Below are 18,851 nucleotides of genomic sequence, written 5' to 3'. Positions count from 1 at the left end.
CCTAATGTTGAGATGGAATCTCTTTTCCTGGAGCTTGCATCCATTGTTCCGGGTCCTGTTCTCTGGAGCAGCAGAAAACAAGCTTGCTCCCTCCTCAGTATGACATCCCTTCAAATATTTAAACAGGGCTATCATATCACCCCTTAACCTTCTCTTCTCCAGGCTAAACATACCCAGCTCCCTAAGTCTCTCTTCATAGGGCATGTTTTCCGGACCCTTCACCATTATAGTCACCCTCCTTTGGGTTTGCTCCAGTTTCTCAACATCCTTTTTGACTTGTGGTGCCCAGAACTGGACACAGTATTCCAGGTGGGGCCTGACCAAAGCAGAATACAGTGGCACTATTACTTCTCTTAATCTAGACAGTATACTTGTATTGATGCAGCCTAAAATTACATTGGTCTTTTTAGCTGCCACATCACACTGTTGACTCATGTTCATCTTGTGGTCTACGTGGACTCCTAGATCCCTTTCACATGTAGCCAGGTGTCGCCCCTCCTATATCTGTGCATTTCATTTTTCTTCCCTAGTGCAGTACCTTACATTTCTCCATACTGAAGTTTTTTGTTAGCTTTGGCCCAGCTTTCTAGTCTATTCAGGTTATTTTGAATTTTGATCCTGTCCTCTAGGGTGTTAGCTACTCCTCCTAATTTGGTGTCATCTGCAAATTTGATAAGTATGTCCCTAATTCTGTCATTCAGGTCATTGATAAAGATGTTGAATACCACTGTTCTCCAGTTCTCAAAGATTATTGCCAATGGCTCTGGTATTACATTTGCCAGTTCTTTTAATACCCTTGAATGTAGTTCATCTAGTCTTTAGATTCGTTTAGATTAACCAGGTATTCCTGTAATATCTCTTTACTTATTCTGTGCTGAAATTCCTCCATTCTGTCCTCTGCTCCATTATCCCCTGGTTGAGCACCCTTTACCTTTTCTGAGAAGACTGAAGCAAAGAAGGTGTTGATTAATTCTGCCTTTTCTTTGTCCCCTGTTAGCATTTTGCCATCTTCTCCATGCCCCCACATCCCAGTTTCTGTATGCAAAATGTTGAATGATATGGTACTGTATGCAATAACATTTCTCTAAAGACTGTATCAGGACTCATCAACCTTCAGACACTGATAGACTTCATTGTCTATCATGCCTCACTACTGGCTGTGCTTCCGCTTTTATCAATAGCACACAACCTTATTGGAGGAAACGTATTGGTGAGAGAGCAGAACCAAAACAGAGAAACTGCCATTGAGATTTTTTTTTCTAAGCAGTCAGCCATTACCAGTGATGGCAAACATTTTACAAACTGAGTGCCCAAACTGCAACCCAAAACCCACTCATATATCACAAAGTGCCATGTCCCTCTGACTTTCTAGTAACAAATTCTGGCGAACTCTGTTCTGAGATGATGGCGTGTGTGCCCACAGAGAGGGCTCTGAGTGCCACTTCTGGCACTCGTGCATAGGTTCGCCACCACTGGATTTGACAATCATGTTCAGCATTGGCTGAATTTAAGCAACAGTCCTAAGTACACTTGTTTTCAGGTAAGTCTCCTAGTTGTCAGGCTGGCTTACTTCCAAAATAAATATATTTATGATTTGGGTGATAATTTTGTGACCAGTAACCAGGAAATAATATGACCCATTCTGTCCCACTGTTTGTCCATAGTTGTGCACATCTTGTAACCAATTTTCTCCACCTTTTCCCCATTTCAGGTTGTTATTCCCGTTGTCTCTGTCCAGCTGATAAAAAAGCACAAAACAGCCCGGCTGTTACCCAACGGACTGGCTATTACCACCAATGCCAGCAGAAAAGTAAGTGATTGCAGCCAGCTTTCCACGCCCAGTGGATTAACCCTGAAGAACCCCTGTCCTCAGCAGACAAAATGTTGTCCTAATCTAATCCTGGGATGTATAGAGAAATAAATCAGGATCTGATGACTTCAGTTTACAAGGGTTTCTGCCTCCCAGCTTCCTAAGTATAACAGTAGCTAAAGCATTTTCTGTCTGTATGTTAGATTGCTAAAGAACAATGGCTGAAAGAAAACGTGGAGTAGATTTTTGTGTGAAAGGGCTTGAGTACTGGCTTCTGGTGCATGTCTGTTGACTTACGGCAACCCCATGAATTTCGTAGGATTTTCTACTCATAGGTAGTTTTGCCAGTTATGAAATACAGCCTGCATTATCTGGTATTCTTTGGCGGTCTCCCATCCAAGTACTAATAAGCGCTAACCCTGTTTAGCTTCCAAGATCAGACGGGATCTGGTTTCTTTAGAGTATTTAGACACTGATCCCAAATTCCTGGGTTGAGCATCTTGTTCAGAGAGCTTGTGAACTGTATCTCATGTTTGGCTCTACTCTCAGTCACTCTCACCATGGGCTCACCACCAATGTGGAAGCAGGGATTGCTTGCCTACTTCTTTTGCCATAACCAGAGCTTGGAATAATTATCTTCTGGCACCCTATTGGCTGTGGGATTTTGGAAGTTGTTGTCTCCCTAATAAGTTTCAGAGCTCTGCTACATATTTACCAGCCGCCCTTGAATGAGATGTGTAAATGTACATCTATCTTTGTATGCTGAAATGATGAACTGTGTGTTGAAGGAGAAACATGTGCAGAAGGAGAAACTTGGCTGTCCCCCTTCCCCAAGCCACATTTCTTCAATCTTTACTGTCTGGGCTTTGGTTACTCACTTCTGTTTTATTTTATTTCCAGTATATCTTCGTTTCCCTGATCTCTAGAGATAGTGTGTACGATGTTCTGCGAAGAGTCTGCACGCATCTGCAGGTACTTTCTCCTTCTCTCCTTTCCAGAATCCTCATGGTCTCATTGAAAACCAATCTCAGCAAACATCTAGAAGAACCAGATTAGAATGCATTCCTTTTTTTATCTCATTATGCTTTGGAAAAGGGTGACTAGAGAATTTGCTGCCTCCATCAGCCTGCCTATGTATTAAGGATGGAGAACCTCAGGCCTGGGGCTGAATCTGGCCCTCCAGGGTTTAAATCTGGCCCTTCTGGGTCTCCCTCAGGTACTGAGCTCCCATACCTACATGACTTTTATTTAGAGATTTGCTCACTTTTCTACAGTGTTTCAAAATATTTGATGATTCCCCTAAGTGAGTTACAGGCAGTAAGAGGTACTGTACATGCGGTGCCACTTCTGGCCTTTTTGAATTCCTGGGTGGGAAAATAGCAGTGTGCTTTGGTATCATATTCCTTTCCTTCATCCTTTGCATCCTTTGTTACATGCCCCTAAATTTTACCCTTGACCTATCCATGACTTCTATAAAAATCTTTAACTTTGGCACCAAAACCTGCTCTTGACTTATATACATGAAGTCGACTCATAGTTGAGTATATATGATAGCTACATTTATATCCCAAATTACCTTCAGTGAACTCAAGGCAACATAGGTGGTTGGCATTCTCCCCATTTTATTCTCACAACAACCCTGTCCGGTAGTGTGTGTAAATGTGCATGTTTGTGTGACTGTCCCAAAGTTCCCCAGTGAGTTTCATGGGGCTTGTCTACACTGGTGGTAAACCATAGCAGCTGCAGCCCAGACACACGATATTCCTCAAGATTTGTAGGCAATGTAGGGCATTTCTCCAAAAATCTGGAAAAACCCTACACTTTCCTGGAAAATCCAGATCGGTGACAAGGACATGGCCATCTGGATGGAAATACTCTGCACTATAGGACATGTGATTTGTCATAGAACCACTTTTTTCTTCCGGTTTACTCTGATCTTGCCATGGTATATGTAGTATTATCAGCATCACTGCAGACTGGGAAACTGTGTTGCAGCTACAGGGTGAGTATGGGGTTTTCTGCCTGTGTAGACAAGCCAATGGATGTGTGGCAACTAGAACTGGGATCTTTCACCTCCTGAAAACATTGGTTTTAGTAAATTAATGGTTGTCTAGTCCAATTCCTAGTCCTAGTCATTCTGAGGGGTGTGTATATGTACACACACACACACATTCTATGATTCTATGATACAGACAGACAGACAGATAGCAGGGAGGTGCTTACTGTCTCTTTCTGTCCTAGATGAGAAGTGCTTTCCATGCTAAGTAAGAGAGTATGTTTTGCACAGATAGAAGCAATTAGTTTTGCAAAAGCCTTTCACTTCACAATTATTTTTTTACTCCATTGACTTTCAGAATGTGGCATTTTCCTTCAGCTGGAATAATTATTTGCACACTCTTTCCTTTTCCACCAGCCACTGCTACAAAATTCATATAAGAACATAAAAATAGTCCCGTCCTTTTGATAGAGATCAGGTGTTGGTGATATGGGGGTCTTTTAGGAGCCGGCATTTAGGCTGTTCAAGGCTTTGGGCCAACATCTGATAGTTTAACCAGGCAACCAGCATAATACAAGCTCTTTCATTAATCTGGAATACATTTTGTTCCTCAGCGGAGAAAGGGAGGAGTTGGGTGAGCAGGCAGGCATGCATGGAACATTTTCCCCCCTCTGTTCTGATTTCTTTGTTGGCTGCTCTCTAAAATGGGTGCATGGCCATTTCCTCACCACATGACCAGTAATCATAGGGCATGTCTTAGGTAACCCTGATCACAAGTTTCTGACAAGCCTTCTCTCAGCCACTGCGAGGGTGTGATGTTTACTTTGCTGAGGGAGGAAGATGACATCTTTCTTTTGGTTCCCTGGGTAAAGAGTCTGTTGTGAGGCTTTCTTGAAATGCGGTTAGGTCTTTCTTGAGACAGAAAATATGTAAGCCAGGCAGTGGGACATACGAGAGATATTTGAATACCCTTTGGAGTAACAGTTTTCTTAGTTCTCATTGAATACCCTTTGGAGTAACAGTTTTCTTAGTTCTGCCTACTCCAACTCTATGATTCTATGATACTCTTTTTTGTTATGTTTATAAGTGTTTAGATACTTTAGATACTTCTTGTTTAAGATTCCCTGGTTGCAGCGAAATCCTCACATTGAGGAAACATATTCAAGGATAGCTGTGATGGTCTATTAGCAAAATAAAACAAAATACAAAATCTAAATAGGAGGAATAAAACCAAAATGCACATGTCTGGAATATATGAACAGAGCTCTTGAGGGTAGGGTGACTTAGAGGTCTCCTTCATGGGGTTGCCATAAGTCAAAGTCAACTTGAAGGCAGTAAACAACCACAAAATGAGTTTTTTGCCTGATGAAGAAGCTTCAAAAGTGCTGTGCTTTGTGCATTTCAGTTGTTCTTTTGTGAGTTTGGGTTTTGTTCTATGGTGTTCTGTGGCCAACCCAGCTACCCTTGAATATATTTCCTTGAAGTATTTGTGTTACTGTTACATAGCAAGAAAGAAATTACTTGAAACAGTAACATTATCAAACAATTTTTGAGCCCTGGAATCATAATGACAACAAGTTATTTTAAAAAAAACTTGCTGCTTTTCAAAACTTTGAATAGGCTATAGAGAATACTCAGGTGTTGGTGTTGGGTGTAATGCAGGATGGCATTTTTGGCAGTGAGTTTGTGTTGGCCCTACAATTATTGAAGGGTTTGTCCCTAGCTGTGCAGTTGACTGGAGGACAAGGTACATCAATGATCTCTCTTGTCTTGTGACTCTTTATAGGTGTCCAGCAAAAAGAGCCTGAGTTTGAAAGAATTGACTGAAGAGCCAGATGCAGTGGCACTGGTAAGGCCATTTGGGAGGTAATGGTAAACAAAGCACTCTTCTCTGCACAGTTGCTCACAACTATCTGTCCATTGGGGTAGGAAACTGGATCTCCTATGTTTTAGTCTAGCACTGTGACAACTGTGCCACCCCATCTCTCTGGTGCAGGCATAATGTTGATGATCTCTTAATTATGGGTCAGAGGTTGCAGATGGTCTTTAGGCTTCTGCATTCCCTCCCTCCTTCTCTGGAGCTTTTCTTTTCACAGCTTGGTTTTCATGGCATTTCATGGACACTTACTGAAACAGTAGTTAAAGAAACCATGGCTCCCTTGTTAACTAGGGACAGAAACAAGAGTCACAGTGGTTGTTGAAATTTGTGGTTTTTGATGGACCATGGGTTACATGACTCAGGTCAGTTCACATGAAAAACAAAACTGTGGTTTTACTGGGAAGGTAAAGGAAGGACAGGAAGCATTTGAGCCTATGGATTGTTGCATTGTTTTAACTAAAACTAAGCGATTATCAGTATTAATCTGAGCCTCTATCCTAAGCTATCTGCTGTTTCAAAATGTTGAAAGGCAGTCTCTCTTCCCATCCATTTTTCACCTCAGCTTCATGGAAGCTGCTTCTGCCTGGTTAGACTGCCTGGTGCCCTGCCTGGTCAGACTGACCATCTAGGCCTGTTTTGCCTTTTCTGGTTGGCATGAGAACTATCTTGTTTCTCTTTGCATGTATACTGATATTCAAGCCTTTTTGAATGAGGAATAGCATTAACAACACTTTAGATAAATGACAAAATAAATAACTTTCTGCTATTGGTCTGTGGGTTGGTACTCCAGTAAAGGCCACTTCACTTTAGCTGACTTTCATTCTGTGTCTTCCTCAGGAGGTCATTGTCCCAGAAGTGAAATGGAGGAAAGGGTCTTCAGCATCACTGTCACTGGCCCTTCCAGATGCTGGCTTCCAGTGCATCCACCGGGCTTCAATCAGCAGCCTCAGCACAAAAGAGAGCTCTTGTAACTCTGAAGAGCCTCTGGTATCAGGTATGGAGAGATGTAAAAATTGTTGTTTGAGTACTGGGCTTGGATTCCAGAAGACGAGGGTTTGAATCCCTGTTCAGCCATGGAAACCTCACTGGATGATCTTGGACAAGTTATACTCTCTCAGCCTCAGAGAAATGAAGTGGCAACCTCCCCAAAACAATAGGTTTTGGTGGAGACTGAAAGTGGGTTTAATCAAATGAAGTATGATTTAGCAGATCATTTCCAGTAATGGAAATGAGGTGTTCCAGCCTGGGACAGGAGCCCTGGTGGCGCAGTGGCTAAATGCAGCCACTCACTCAAAACAATAAGGTTGCGAGTTCAAGACCAGCAAAAGAGCTCAAGCTTGACTCAGGCTTGCATCCTTCCGAGGTTGCTAAAATGAGTACCCAGATTGTTGGGGGCAAATTAGCCTACAGTTGTAAACCGCTTAGACACTGCTTAGGCGGTATGAAGCGGTATATAAATGAAGCTTGTTTGTTGTTTGTTTAAGACATTTGGTTCTAGAGAAACAAATAAGGGCATTTAATTAGATAGATGATCTATACAAATCTTTACTTCTTTTTTTTAATAACTTGAGGAAGAACATCAAGGCAAAATAAATTGTTCACTTAGTCAGTGGTGGGTTCCAGTAAAGAAAAGCAAATCTGAAAAAAAATGATCAGATAACATATTTATTGGATTTTATATTTCATTACATAAATTCAGTCAGAAATCATATGATTAAATTCTTCATTTCCTTCCTTCTGTCTTACTAAATGTTAAGTTTAATCATGCTGTATTTTGGTTATTTTTGGCTTTAACCCAGTTGTTTGGGTACTCTGCATATTCTTCTAAGCACGCGTTGAAGGACTATGCGCATTGATTCACTTAAGCATGTTTGAAATTCCGTAATACTCTTTTAAAGAAAGCCTCACAATACTGTATATAAAGTACTTTATATTTCCTGTGTCACTAATCATCCAGCCTCTCAAGTGTTTGTGATCATAACATATTGGTATATGTGTAAAAATAACCCCAAGCCATGAATTCTCTGTGCTTATTTTCCCCCCAGAAAGTGGAATAAACACTGAGGAGGAGTTGGAGGAGGAGCCCAGCTACAAAGCAGAATTGAGACCATCTGATTATAATCTGCTGAAAATCTTCATTGTGTTGTAAGTCTGGAGGTCTACTTATTCTTGACTGTGATTTTCTGGGTCCCTGTTGGCTGCATATAAAACAAGGTCTTTCTGTGTCTTTTTTGTCTTTGCTCTTAGAATTTGCCTCCTGGTGGTGTCTTCCTCATACTTGGCTTTCCGCATCTTCCGCTTGGAGCAGCAACTCTGCTCATTGAATCGCGACTATCTCTCGCGGGTACCCCAGAGGTAAGGGATGTTCTGAAGTTTTAGCAAGTTCTGGTTAGAAACCTCTTCTCCATTTGTTTCCCTGTTTGTTTGCTTGCTTAATTTATATTCTGCCCTTTTCCCAAGAAGGAACTCAATATGGCTTACAACAAGATTGAAACAAGATACAACTAAAAACCTGGTTAAAAAAAACAATGAAATCATCTATCATGTAAAAGCACCTATAATTTAAAATAACAGAAAATCATTTAAAAGATAAAAGTGCAGCACACACCCACCACCAAAATCACTTTTGCATTATCCATTCATCATCAAGCAGAGCAAAGAAGGGGCCAGCCTAACTTCTCATGGGAGGGAATTCTACAGCCTGGGAGCAGCCACCAAGAAGGCCCTCTCCCGTGTCCTCACCAGAAGGCCTTGTGAGACCCCCCCCCCCCCCCCGTTTTGAGGGCTTTCAAACATAGGGCTATACAATCTCATGATGATGATGATTAAAACATTTATATCCTGCTCTGTTTCAAAAGATCTCAGAGCAATGACAGTCTAGGCCAAAGAAAGATAGGACTTTAAAGATCATAACAATCATTTTCAGTTTTGCCTGAAGATGAACCAGTAGCCAATGAAGCTGTTTCAGCAAAGGAGGTATATATTCCTTCTAATGAGTTCCCATAAATATTCTGGGTGCAGCATTCTGGATCTCCTTACGTTTCCAAATAGTTTCCAAAAGCAGTCCCATGCAGTAATCAAAATAAAATTGTTCAACACCTGGAAGATGGAAGCCTGTTGCTTTATATAATTGTAATACTATTAGTTTACTACATTCATGTCCTCCCTTTCCTCTTTGATGGTCAAGATGGAGGTTCTCCATATTGAACGCACAGCCACCATGTGAAGTGGGTTAAGTTACAATTGGCCAAAGGTCTCAGAGTGAACCCAAATGACCCTTAGGTTTCCTTCAAACTCTTAAGATTCTATGGATCACAGCCTAGCAGGTATTTGTTTACTTTTAGTCCATCACTGTTATCCCAGCACCACACTGGCTCTGCTTATGAAATTTAATAAGAAAATCAAAGACTAGGTTTACTAAGAAGCATGTCTCACTGTAGCATGGCATCAATAGTCTGCAGCATTATTATTTCTGTTTTCTGGCTTTAGTGGGTACAAAGCAACACATAACCAGTATTGTTTAGGTGTGGGAGTAAAATACTCCAGTACTGAAGTTGGGATAAATCATGCACATTTCTCTCAATATATCTGAATCTTTCAAAGGAAAATTTGGCATCTGATTTTGTTTATCCTTTCATGGGCTAGGGTTTAAATAGGGCGATATTCCTAGAACATTGCGGACAAATGAGTGGGAGCACTGATGTAAGGCATGGACAAAGACTGATTTGTATTATGACTTAATGGAATTTTCTCCCGCCATGGCTGCTGTTTTTTTCTCTCAGATCTCTAACAGTATTTGCCTTACATGTTTATTTTAGTTACATGTTTATTTTTAAAAAAAAGAAAGAAATTCCAGTAGGAATTAAGGATGCTAGCAAATCAGAAGACATATATTGTTCCCCATTTTGAATAAGAACAATGCTAAAACACAATATTGTCTTAACTCCTGAAACCGCAACATTGATGTAACTGGTCAAGAACAATTCAGGACACCAAAACTAGGTAAACATTAAAAAAAATAAACCAGGATAATAGCCAGCCAGGGGCTTTTCTCAGTTCCTGTGTTTTTGGCCAACTGCCTAAAACAACAGACTGACGGCAACTGATGAGCCTCAGTTGGCAAGGCATTCGGTAGAGTTTGTGCCCTGCTCCTGGTCACTGCCTGCCATGCTTCACATGGTCAAGGGATCTGGAGCTAATTTTTGGATGCTAAGTGGAGCATATAGAGAAGTACATAAATGGTTCTTTTTTTAAAAAAATAATTTTTATTATGGTTTGAATGCAACATAAAAACAACAAAAAACAAAAAGCCAACAAGACACATATTGTGACTGTACATTTGATTACACATTCTTATCGGAAATTAATTTAGATACACTTTTACTACATAATAGGTTTTAGATTATATTTTATGTTATCTTTGTTCCTTAACTATTTTCCAAAGCAGGGACACAGATAAATACTTATACATACTAATTTCTACATTTTTCTACTTTATACATATTCTTGACCTTTGCTTACTTAATACTTCATATCCTTACTCCATAATTTTGATACTTCTCTCCATTTCCTTTTATATTGTTGAATTGTCTTTTCATTAATATACATGGATAAACTATCCATGAGAGCTAGATCATGTAATTTTACTATCCATTCCTCTATAGACTGAAATGGTTCTTTGAATTGAGACATCCATTCTGGAAGCTTTATTCTTATTTAAACATTCACATGCACACAATGGCCACCTATAGGGAATAAATAAATGAAAAGAAGTACTCAGACACATCCTATGTAACTGTGTCAGTTCTTCATTCCTGTGGGTCAAATCCAGGGGTTCCAATCCAATCCTCTCAGCAACCCTAGCTGGTCACACATCTTCCCCCATGACACTGTCAGTGGTTTCCTAGCTTTTGCATGCCTCCTTCAAATCCTGTTCTGAAAGACATAAATGACTCTCTTGAGGCCCAGTAGTTCTAAGATAAAGTATGCTGTCACCATTAGTTCTTATCCTTGTGGCTTTGGTCCCCTGAGAACTTAAACAAATTTGAATTTTGTTCCTTAGACTGAAAGAGGTTCTCCACCCTTTTTCTCTGCCTAGTTCAGAGCCTGTTAATGTTATTTCTGCCCCTTTCTCCTGGTTTAACAGGTGACTGTGGCCTCAAGAGGGATGATACGAGAGAAAGAAAGAGAGAACTGCACCTTAAATGCAAATCCTTTCCATGTCCAAGTGGTTAACATGGCTGCAATGAAGACAAGGCAAAAGGATCCTTTGTTCTGACACTTGCGTCACCCCCGGACCAAAGCTCTTCATTTCCAGCACTAAAAGGTAGAAGTGCTTCCTTGCCACAGCCCCTTTGAAGCGGTTAAACACATTACCCAGACTTGGCAGCCCCTTTTGGTGGTGTTTATCATTGCTGGCCACTACGAAGGCCACACTCGGGCTTTATTTGTCTGGGGATGGTAGCTCCAACTATATCCTCAACCCCTGAGGGCATTGGATAACCTTTTCTCTTAGAGCACCAAGAAAATTGGGAATTACATTATAGGGCTAATTCTGAGCTGCTCCTCTGTGTTTTGGAACTGCAATCTCTTTCTGGGGCTTTGCTTCAGAAAGAGTGATTGTTACTATCTGCAGACAATACTGTGGCTGGCCTCTTGTTATATCCAAATGGATATAAGCAGGTTGCAGAGAAGCAGCTGTATTTTCTTCTAAGATTTACTCTGTTCAACCTTCCACCAGTTCTCACTGCCTGCATTCCCTTAGCGGGGAACTGAACAGCCCCAGAAGATATTTGGAATTTTGCTTCAGTGAAAAATGCCAATAAAGAAGGGCAACTACTAAGGAATACTCTCCAAAGGATGTGATACCAGCTTTGACCTGTCTCTTCCTCACCTCCATGCACAGCAGTGTAACAAAATAATCTTCATTAGGACTAGTCTTCTTGAGTGAACGGGATTCCAGTTACCCAGTGAATGCCACGAAATACTTGCCTGCAAAATGCCAATAGTAGTTGTAGTGATGTTCTGTGTAGGGGAACCCTGTGAGTTACCAGGCAGGCCTGAGCTCTTTTGGACTGAGACTGATGGAAGGCACCCTTCCCAAGACCAAGATGGCAAAACCGTCATGGGAGTGGCTGCCCCTCTGCAGGAGAGGAGAAAATGAAGATATGTGACTCAATGAGTGTATGTATCCTTTGTTGCACTTTACTGAGGTCTTACCAGGGTGCCATGGAGAGAAGGCTGGTAGCTTGACACTGGCATGAGAAAACAAACATCAGCGGGATTGCCAGGCCAGAAGATGTGGCAGTTCTTCTGAGTTTGAAGATGATGCAGGTGAAAACAAGTATGCCAAGACTTAAGACTTGAACTTATCTCCTCCTTCCCTCACCCTGTTGGCACAACATGGAGAGATGGTTTAAACAGACTTTGCCTGAACTGGCTCCTCAGCCATGAAAGACTGGTGCAGCTTGTACTGATGGCTAGCAGTGGGTTTGTGGGTGAGGGCAGGAGAAAGGTTGCTTTGAGTCCTGCTTCTCCAGAGTGCTCCTGCCCTGATCTGGTGCAAAAGGCCCAAGGCAAAAGCATTCCTCAGGGAAATGAATCTGTTAAAGGAAGGAGAGGCTGCTTCCAGACACAGGCTCTTAGTGCTAGTACAAAGAACAAACTGATGCAGCTATGTAATCTTTTTATTTTTCTTTAATAGATTTTTTTCTCTCCTAGTGACAAAAACATAAAAAACAGAAGCCGCAGAAGCGGAATTGGTGGTAGTGTTGGGACTCCTTTGTGCATGAGGTGGTGCAGTTGCACAAAGTGCCACCTGGAAGCACGTAGAGAGCAGATGGGAGTAATGCAGGAGAGCCATGTTGAAGAAATAGTTGCATGTGCAAGGAAATACCTCTAGGGGAATTAAGATGCGGGAGTGAATAAGTGATTGAACCTTTAGTATAGAGCCTGGAAATGTCCCTCTCTTTTTGGCCCACAAAAAGCTTATTTTTAAGGACTACAACTCCCAGAATCCTCATAGTTCCTTTTTTTAAGTCGCTTTTCCAAGATCTGCTCTCTTGTAAAGCATATACAGTCTTCTTTCTTGTCTTTCAATCTGGGGAAGACCCCTTTCAGGAGGAAGAAAATCTGTATGTAGGGCATGAAAAGGGCTTCTGGGATCCTTTTGGCATGAGAGTGGTGTTTTTAAATGCCCTGCTTTCAGGGTTTTCATGTATTGCTGGTCTCTGGGGCAATTTTGCCATGTGTTAGGGTGCAGCAGGCTACTTTGGCAGTAGGGTTTAAGGTGGGGTGGGGAAAGGACCACCTGTGGGCCATATGTAGACCCTCAAGCTTCACTTTTTCAGCACTTAAAGCCTCTTTGGAAACTTTCCAAAACTCCTTGAAAACACTTCCTCCTCCCAAAAATAGTTTAAAAACAAAACGAAAACTCTGGGTCATTTTATTTTTGCCTAGAAATGGCCCCAAATGGCTAAAACACCCCCTGCAAACACAGCAATTTGAATTGCCTCCCCCAAAGCCCTAGAATCTAAACCCTAGAATAATGAAAAACAACAAAAAATTAGGCTAGTAGTGCCATATTATGCCATTTCATGGTGGACACGGAAAAGTGATGGAAAGGCCATGCAGCAACAGTAAGCAGCAGCAGCAACAGCAGCAGCAACAACACCAAAACAGAGGCAGTTGAAAGGAGGAATTGATTCTGACTTGGCATATTGACCTTAGCCTTTCTAAGGTGGGTTGGAGCTGATGATTTTTTTCCTGCTTCAGGCAGCAAAACGTTTTGGGCAGTATTGTTTGGGCTTTTGTTTCTTGGTTCTCCTCCTTGTCTGATGGGAACCGAGAGGGGACTCTGGAACTCAACCAGGTGTGGCCCAGTACCTGCACATCGAAGAGGAAGAGCAGCTGTGGTAGGAGACTGTTGCCCCATGATGTTTTCTCCCTCCCTACCTGGTTTTCTCATGGAGGTATCCCAGGGCCCTCCAGCAGATTATTTGATTAGAAAAACCCAGTCTTGTAGGCAGGGATACCAAAAGTGGAACGTGCTACATTTGGGGGCGGGTCACTGATGTAGGCAAGGGTGTCCAGCTTTGATGAGCTTGTCTGGAAGGAGCATCACTTTCTTCAGCATAAGCTTCTGTTTGTTTGGTGGCTGGTTCTGGAAGCTGTCATGCACATTTCCCACAATCCTCCATAACAACATGCCAGGGGCACTGGGGTGAAGTAAAAGATCTAGTTCTTGGATGTAGCCACCTAAGGCCAACTAGAGCACCTGTAGATGTTGGCAGTGTCCCAGTGGTTGCCCAAGAGTAGTACATCTGACCCTAGGGCTTCTTGAATAAGCAGAGATTCAGGCCAACCATTTTACAGCAGGGGTGGGAAATGTGTGTCCTCCTAGATGTTGTGGGACTGTAACTCCCATGAAATCTAGTCAATAATAGCCAGGAGAGAGGCATGGTAGAAGTTGGAGTCCAGCAACATCCAGAGGGACACCTATTCCCCATTCCTGCTTTGCATTCCCACTTTTAGCCAGTGTTACTGGGATGATGAGATTTACAGTCCAACAGGATCTAGAGGGCTTGTTTATGGCACTTAGGTGAGTGTCCTTCAAATGAAACATGCTATTTGCATTCTCTTCTGTTCTCCTCTTCCCAACCCTGGTGCCAGAAGTTCACCAGCTGCTGGTCAGCTGGTTGATTTCTTTCTTAGCAATAATGTCTCAGGTGTTTAATGTCTTGTTTGCAATCCATTCCTCCCACATTGTGGAGAGGCAAATGTAATATTTGTGCTGATTTGTTTTTAAATTTTGGAAAGAGCTGCTAAGACAAAGTCCTTTTGTTTACTTGTGAATTGTCTTGGCTACAAGTCACAGGGGCCTCTGACAGTAACTACTGCAAGAAACAGGCTGAACCTGGGGAAAATTGCTTTCTCTTGGACTTCAACTCCTGCAGCTCCCAAACTAACATGGCTACTGGGAGTTGCAGTTCCCCAAAGTAACTTTTCTACGTTCTGGGGAAAGGCTCAGAAAACCAAGCTGATGGAGTGGGGAAGATGGCAAGCAGGTCCGGAAAGTGATCTGTAGCAAGGTGGTTCTTTGCAGCATTTTCTATCACTTCACACAAATTAGTGCTTGAGTATTATGGCCCATGAGACAGAAGTTCTTGTTACAGCTGAGCCGTGTTGTCTGTTGGCCTTAGGAGCCTTTCCTTCTTTGATACGGATAGAACAATGCTGACCTACCTTACAGGGTTGTTGTAAGGATGATTGAGATAATGTATGTTGAGTGCTTTGAGCACTTTGGAAAAGCGCTTTATAAATACTAAGTATTATTATTAGTGTTACTTAATGTACATAGACTTGTCTCTCCCCCCCACCACCACCTTTGACCAATAACAGACCTTTATTTACTATGATGGTGGGATGATGAATATTAAGGCCTAGCAGTTCTCTTTGAATTCTTTTTAAGCCAAGAGGTCTGTAAAATGAGCTGCTTTTGGGGTAAACATATCAAAATCTTCAGGGAAAAAGAGAAGTTGCTAATAAAAGGCCTTTAAATTAGGGCAAACCCGATATGAGGGGGTGCTGAAAAGTCCTCAGCCCAACCAAGAAGGGAAACATCTGAGCCTTGGAACTTGCATGCTATTCCACATATTCACCTCAAAGTTCGACTCACTTGACACCTTGTTTCTTAAGTTTCTTTAACCCTTTTGGATGCCTAGTCACTGAAATACTGCTGTGCTGTTGCTATCACCTCTGAGTCATTCAAAATTTTCCTTCATTTCATTTTTTTAACTATTTAGAAAAAGGAAATAGAGAGAGCAAGGTCTGATGATTAAGATGGATGGTCTATGCACTCAGACCCCAGACTGTTCAGAACCTCCACAATCTTGCCAACCCTGTGAGCTGGTGCATTGTCCTGTAAAAAGAGAACACATTTCCACAGCTTCCCGCACCATTTTTCCTTCAGTGTCTCCTTTAATCAACATAGCAACTTACAGTAGTATTCTGCCTTAATTGTTTGGCCCTTCAGAAGCTAGTCAGTCATGAAAATACCTTCCTTATCTGAAAAACCTGTGACCCTGAGCTTTCCTGCTGACCTTCCCTACTGCTGACAGAGAGAGCCAGGGAAGCCAGCAGAGACATGTGTCTGCCACCATGTGGCAACAGCCCCCCTGCCAGGCAGCAGGTATAATGCCAGACCGGGTGCCACCCTCTCTGTGGCATCACTTGGTGCAGGCTGAACCCCCCAAATCCCCACAATGACACTACTGATAACTAGCATTGGATGTGAAGCCAACAGGAGCATAGTGGTACTGTCTCCAGTTTATTTTCCCCAACCCATTCTGTCCACATAGGGGTATATCCATGCAGCATCCTTATAGTAGTTTGATACCACTTTAATTGCCATGGCATCATCATATGGGATTCTGGGATTTGTACTTTTGCTAGACAACTGAGCTCTAACACTGTTGTTCAAGGGATTATACATACTTCCTCAAACTACAAATCCCAGGATTTTTAGGATGGAGCCATGGTACTTAATGTGGTACCAAACTGCTATAACTGTATAGTGTTGCTATCACTACTTTGCTCTAGAAAACTGTTGTCCAAACATACTTTGTCTTAGAAACCATGGTGCATGTACCAAAGCTCAAGTTCTTGGTCTTGTGACTTAATCCATGTAGGTTTTTTTTTAAAAGGTGTGACCTGTTGGTAAGAATTTCTGAGGGTTTGAGGTGAGAAGATTCATACCCTCTGCCTCCTCTTCCACCATCTTCTCACAAACAGCTGCCAAGGGCTCTGACTGAATTGCTCTTGTGTGCATGACGTTCCAAGCAAATGACATCTGGTCTTTTAGGAAAGGCTGTCTGGGTGATATAAAAGCACATAAAGTGCTCAAGAACATTTGCTCTTTCATACTTTTCAGGAGGAGTGTTCTCAACACCATTTTGTATAGAGGACAGCCAGTGGCTGTGTATTTGTGTATGTATATATGTGTGTGTGCCTGCATGAATTCTATGCATGCAGTTACAAGGACCATGGTTTTCTCCTCCTCCCCTTTCTGTCCATGCTTGTTTACAGAAATGCTTCTAATAATCCTTACTCTGGTTTAATCAACATAGGCTGCCCTTTCAATTGCAGAGATTAGAACTGTCAATGTACTGTGTAAAGGGCTGTCTTGCTCCTGAAGAAGGTGTAGTTTCAGGTCTCCAAGACTTCTTCCAGCTGAACAATGACACATGTTCCTGCTACAGCATGAGCTGTATTGAAGGTAAGTGATGCAGCACAGAAGCATTCCAGGCCTTTCACCGATGAGGTCCAGCATCCCCCTACAGCCAATGGTAGAATTGGGTCCTCACACAATTTGTGTAGGGACCCAATTCTACCCAGATTTATCCCTTTATCCCCAAATCCAATCCAATCCCTATCACTGGACATCACTGGATCAGGGTGCACCCCCTCCTCTGCAGCAGCAAAATGGAAGATGGATTCTCAAGGCTTATATAGTGCAGAAGCAAACAAAGTCGAAGCGTGCAAGTGTGACCCATCTCCCCTGTAATAGCTATGAGAATTATGCAAGGAAATTAGAAACAAGGAAAAGTGAATTCACCCATACCTTCTCAGCTTTCGTATCCTTTCCTAGCAGTAATCTGCAAAGCAAATGCAAATAGTATCCAACAAATGCAAATAGTATCCAAAGGATTCACAATACAAGAGAATCCTTTCATGCTACTGGGCTGCTGCCATGATGTCAACAAGAACTCCAAAACCTATGTAACTAAAGTCAGAAGCTCAGCTGACTGCAAGATCCTTTGGACAAGAAAGGCTGTTTCTGCTGCTTTAAAAAGAATGACCCGTACCATTTGAGGTCTCGGGTGCTTGTCACACATTGAAAGCATCTTCTGAACTTTAAAAGATGCCTCTCCCATTTTATTTGGTAGAAGTGGAATTATTTAAAAATGTCCTTGGGCTGTGAAGGTTAATTTCAGCTTTTTTGGGTATATTTTCTGATATTAAAAAGCCTTTCCTGGGTCTAAAATGGGTGGGTGGAGGACGTTAACAAGGTGGAGCATGTCCAGAGGAGGATGACCAACACGGTGAGAGGTCTGGAAACCATGCCCTATGAAGAGTGGTTTAGGGACCTGGATATGTTTAGCCTGGAGAAGGGACGGTTAAGAGGTGACATGGTAGGTACTGCATGTTTAAATGTCTCAAGGGATGTCATATTTAGGGTGGAGCAAACTTGTTTTCTGGAGCAATGGATTCAGATTACAGAAGAAGAGATTCCATCTAAACATTAAGAAGAACTTCCTGAAAGTAAGAGCTGTTTGACTCAAATACTCTGCATCAGAGAGTCTACCTCCTTGGAGGTTTTCAAACAGAGGCTGGATGGCTATCTGTCAGAAGTGCTTTGATTGTGATTTCCTGCATGGCAGCGGGTTGGACTGGATGGCCCTTGTGATCTCATCCAACTCTGATTCCTCTTCAGCTATGCTGGCTAGAGGTTATGGGAGTTGCAGTCCAAAAAGTGGACATTTCATACCCCTGGCTTAAATGGCTGCTTTCGGATAGCTGCTTTTGGGGATCTGCCAGAAAGCCCTAGTCCCATTATTATATTGGCTAGGCCTTTCTGGAAGATCAAATTGGGGGGGGGGGGAGACCCCCAAATCTTTTCCAAGCACTTCCAGGCATGAGTTGGTTGGGCCCAAGAGATCCAGACCAGTGTTATTTCCCTTGTTTAATGGCTACTTTTGCCTTTATACAGTCAAATGAGGCAGAGCTTGAGCAGTGAGAAAAACCATTGATTCCAAACAGATAGGCCAAAATAAAGCTGCTTCAGGTCACTTTGGAGGTATGCTGTTTAAATGACACACACATCTTAAGAGGTCACAAGCTGTGCCAAAGCTGCGCTCATGTCCTTAGGACAGGAGCATGGCTTTGGCGCAGCTTCCGACCTCTTAGGACACATGCATCATTTAAACAGCATACCTCCAAAGTGACCCGAAGCAGCTTTATTTTGGCCTGTCTGTTCAGGCCCATTGAGGCTTGCAGGTAGAATTCCATCATGTCATCTTCCTTTCCCCATTTTTGGTTTTTCCTTGCTATAGCACACTATGGCCACTGAGCACACGCATTGGAAACGTTGGGCACTTTTGAGAATT

The 18,851-nt window shown here is 42.2% G+C and overlaps 1 protein-coding gene across 9 annotated transcripts in view; it reads left to right on the top strand.

Annotated features, from left to right (window-relative positions):
• GRAMD2A (GRAM domain containing 2A) overlaps positions 1-15,029 on the top strand; it is a 54,144-nt gene extending 39,115 nt beyond the window's left edge. For 8 of the 9 annotated variants that reach the window (XM_089538937.1, XM_089538936.1, XM_089538930.1 and 5 more), the window contains 7 exons: positions 1,712-1,810; positions 2,711-2,782; positions 5,593-5,655; positions 6,523-6,679; positions 7,731-7,830; positions 7,933-8,040; positions 10,832-15,029. In XM_089538937.1, coding sequence (XP_089395063.1) covers positions 1,712-1,810; positions 2,711-2,782; positions 5,593-5,655; positions 6,523-6,679; positions 7,731-7,830; positions 7,933-8,040; positions 10,832-10,835 — 603 coding nt within the window. In that variant the 3' untranslated portion in view covers positions 10,836-15,029. Of the gene's footprint in view, positions 1-1,711; positions 1,811-2,710; positions 2,783-5,592; positions 5,656-6,522; positions 6,680-7,730; positions 7,831-7,932; positions 8,045-10,831 lie in introns of those variants that run through there. The other variant, XM_089538932.1, reaches the window with a different exon arrangement.
• Positions 15,030-18,851: the final 3,822 nt, after the last annotated feature.

Source organism: Sceloporus occidentalis, unplaced genomic scaffold, assembly GCF_023333645.1.
Source record: "Sceloporus occidentalis isolate IW3139 unplaced genomic scaffold, rSceOcc1.0.p SCAF_9, whole genome shotgun sequence".
NCBI lineage: Eukaryota > Metazoa > Chordata > Lepidosauria > Squamata > Phrynosomatidae > Sceloporus > Sceloporus occidentalis.
This window is presented reverse-complemented; position numbering and strand designations above follow the sequence as displayed.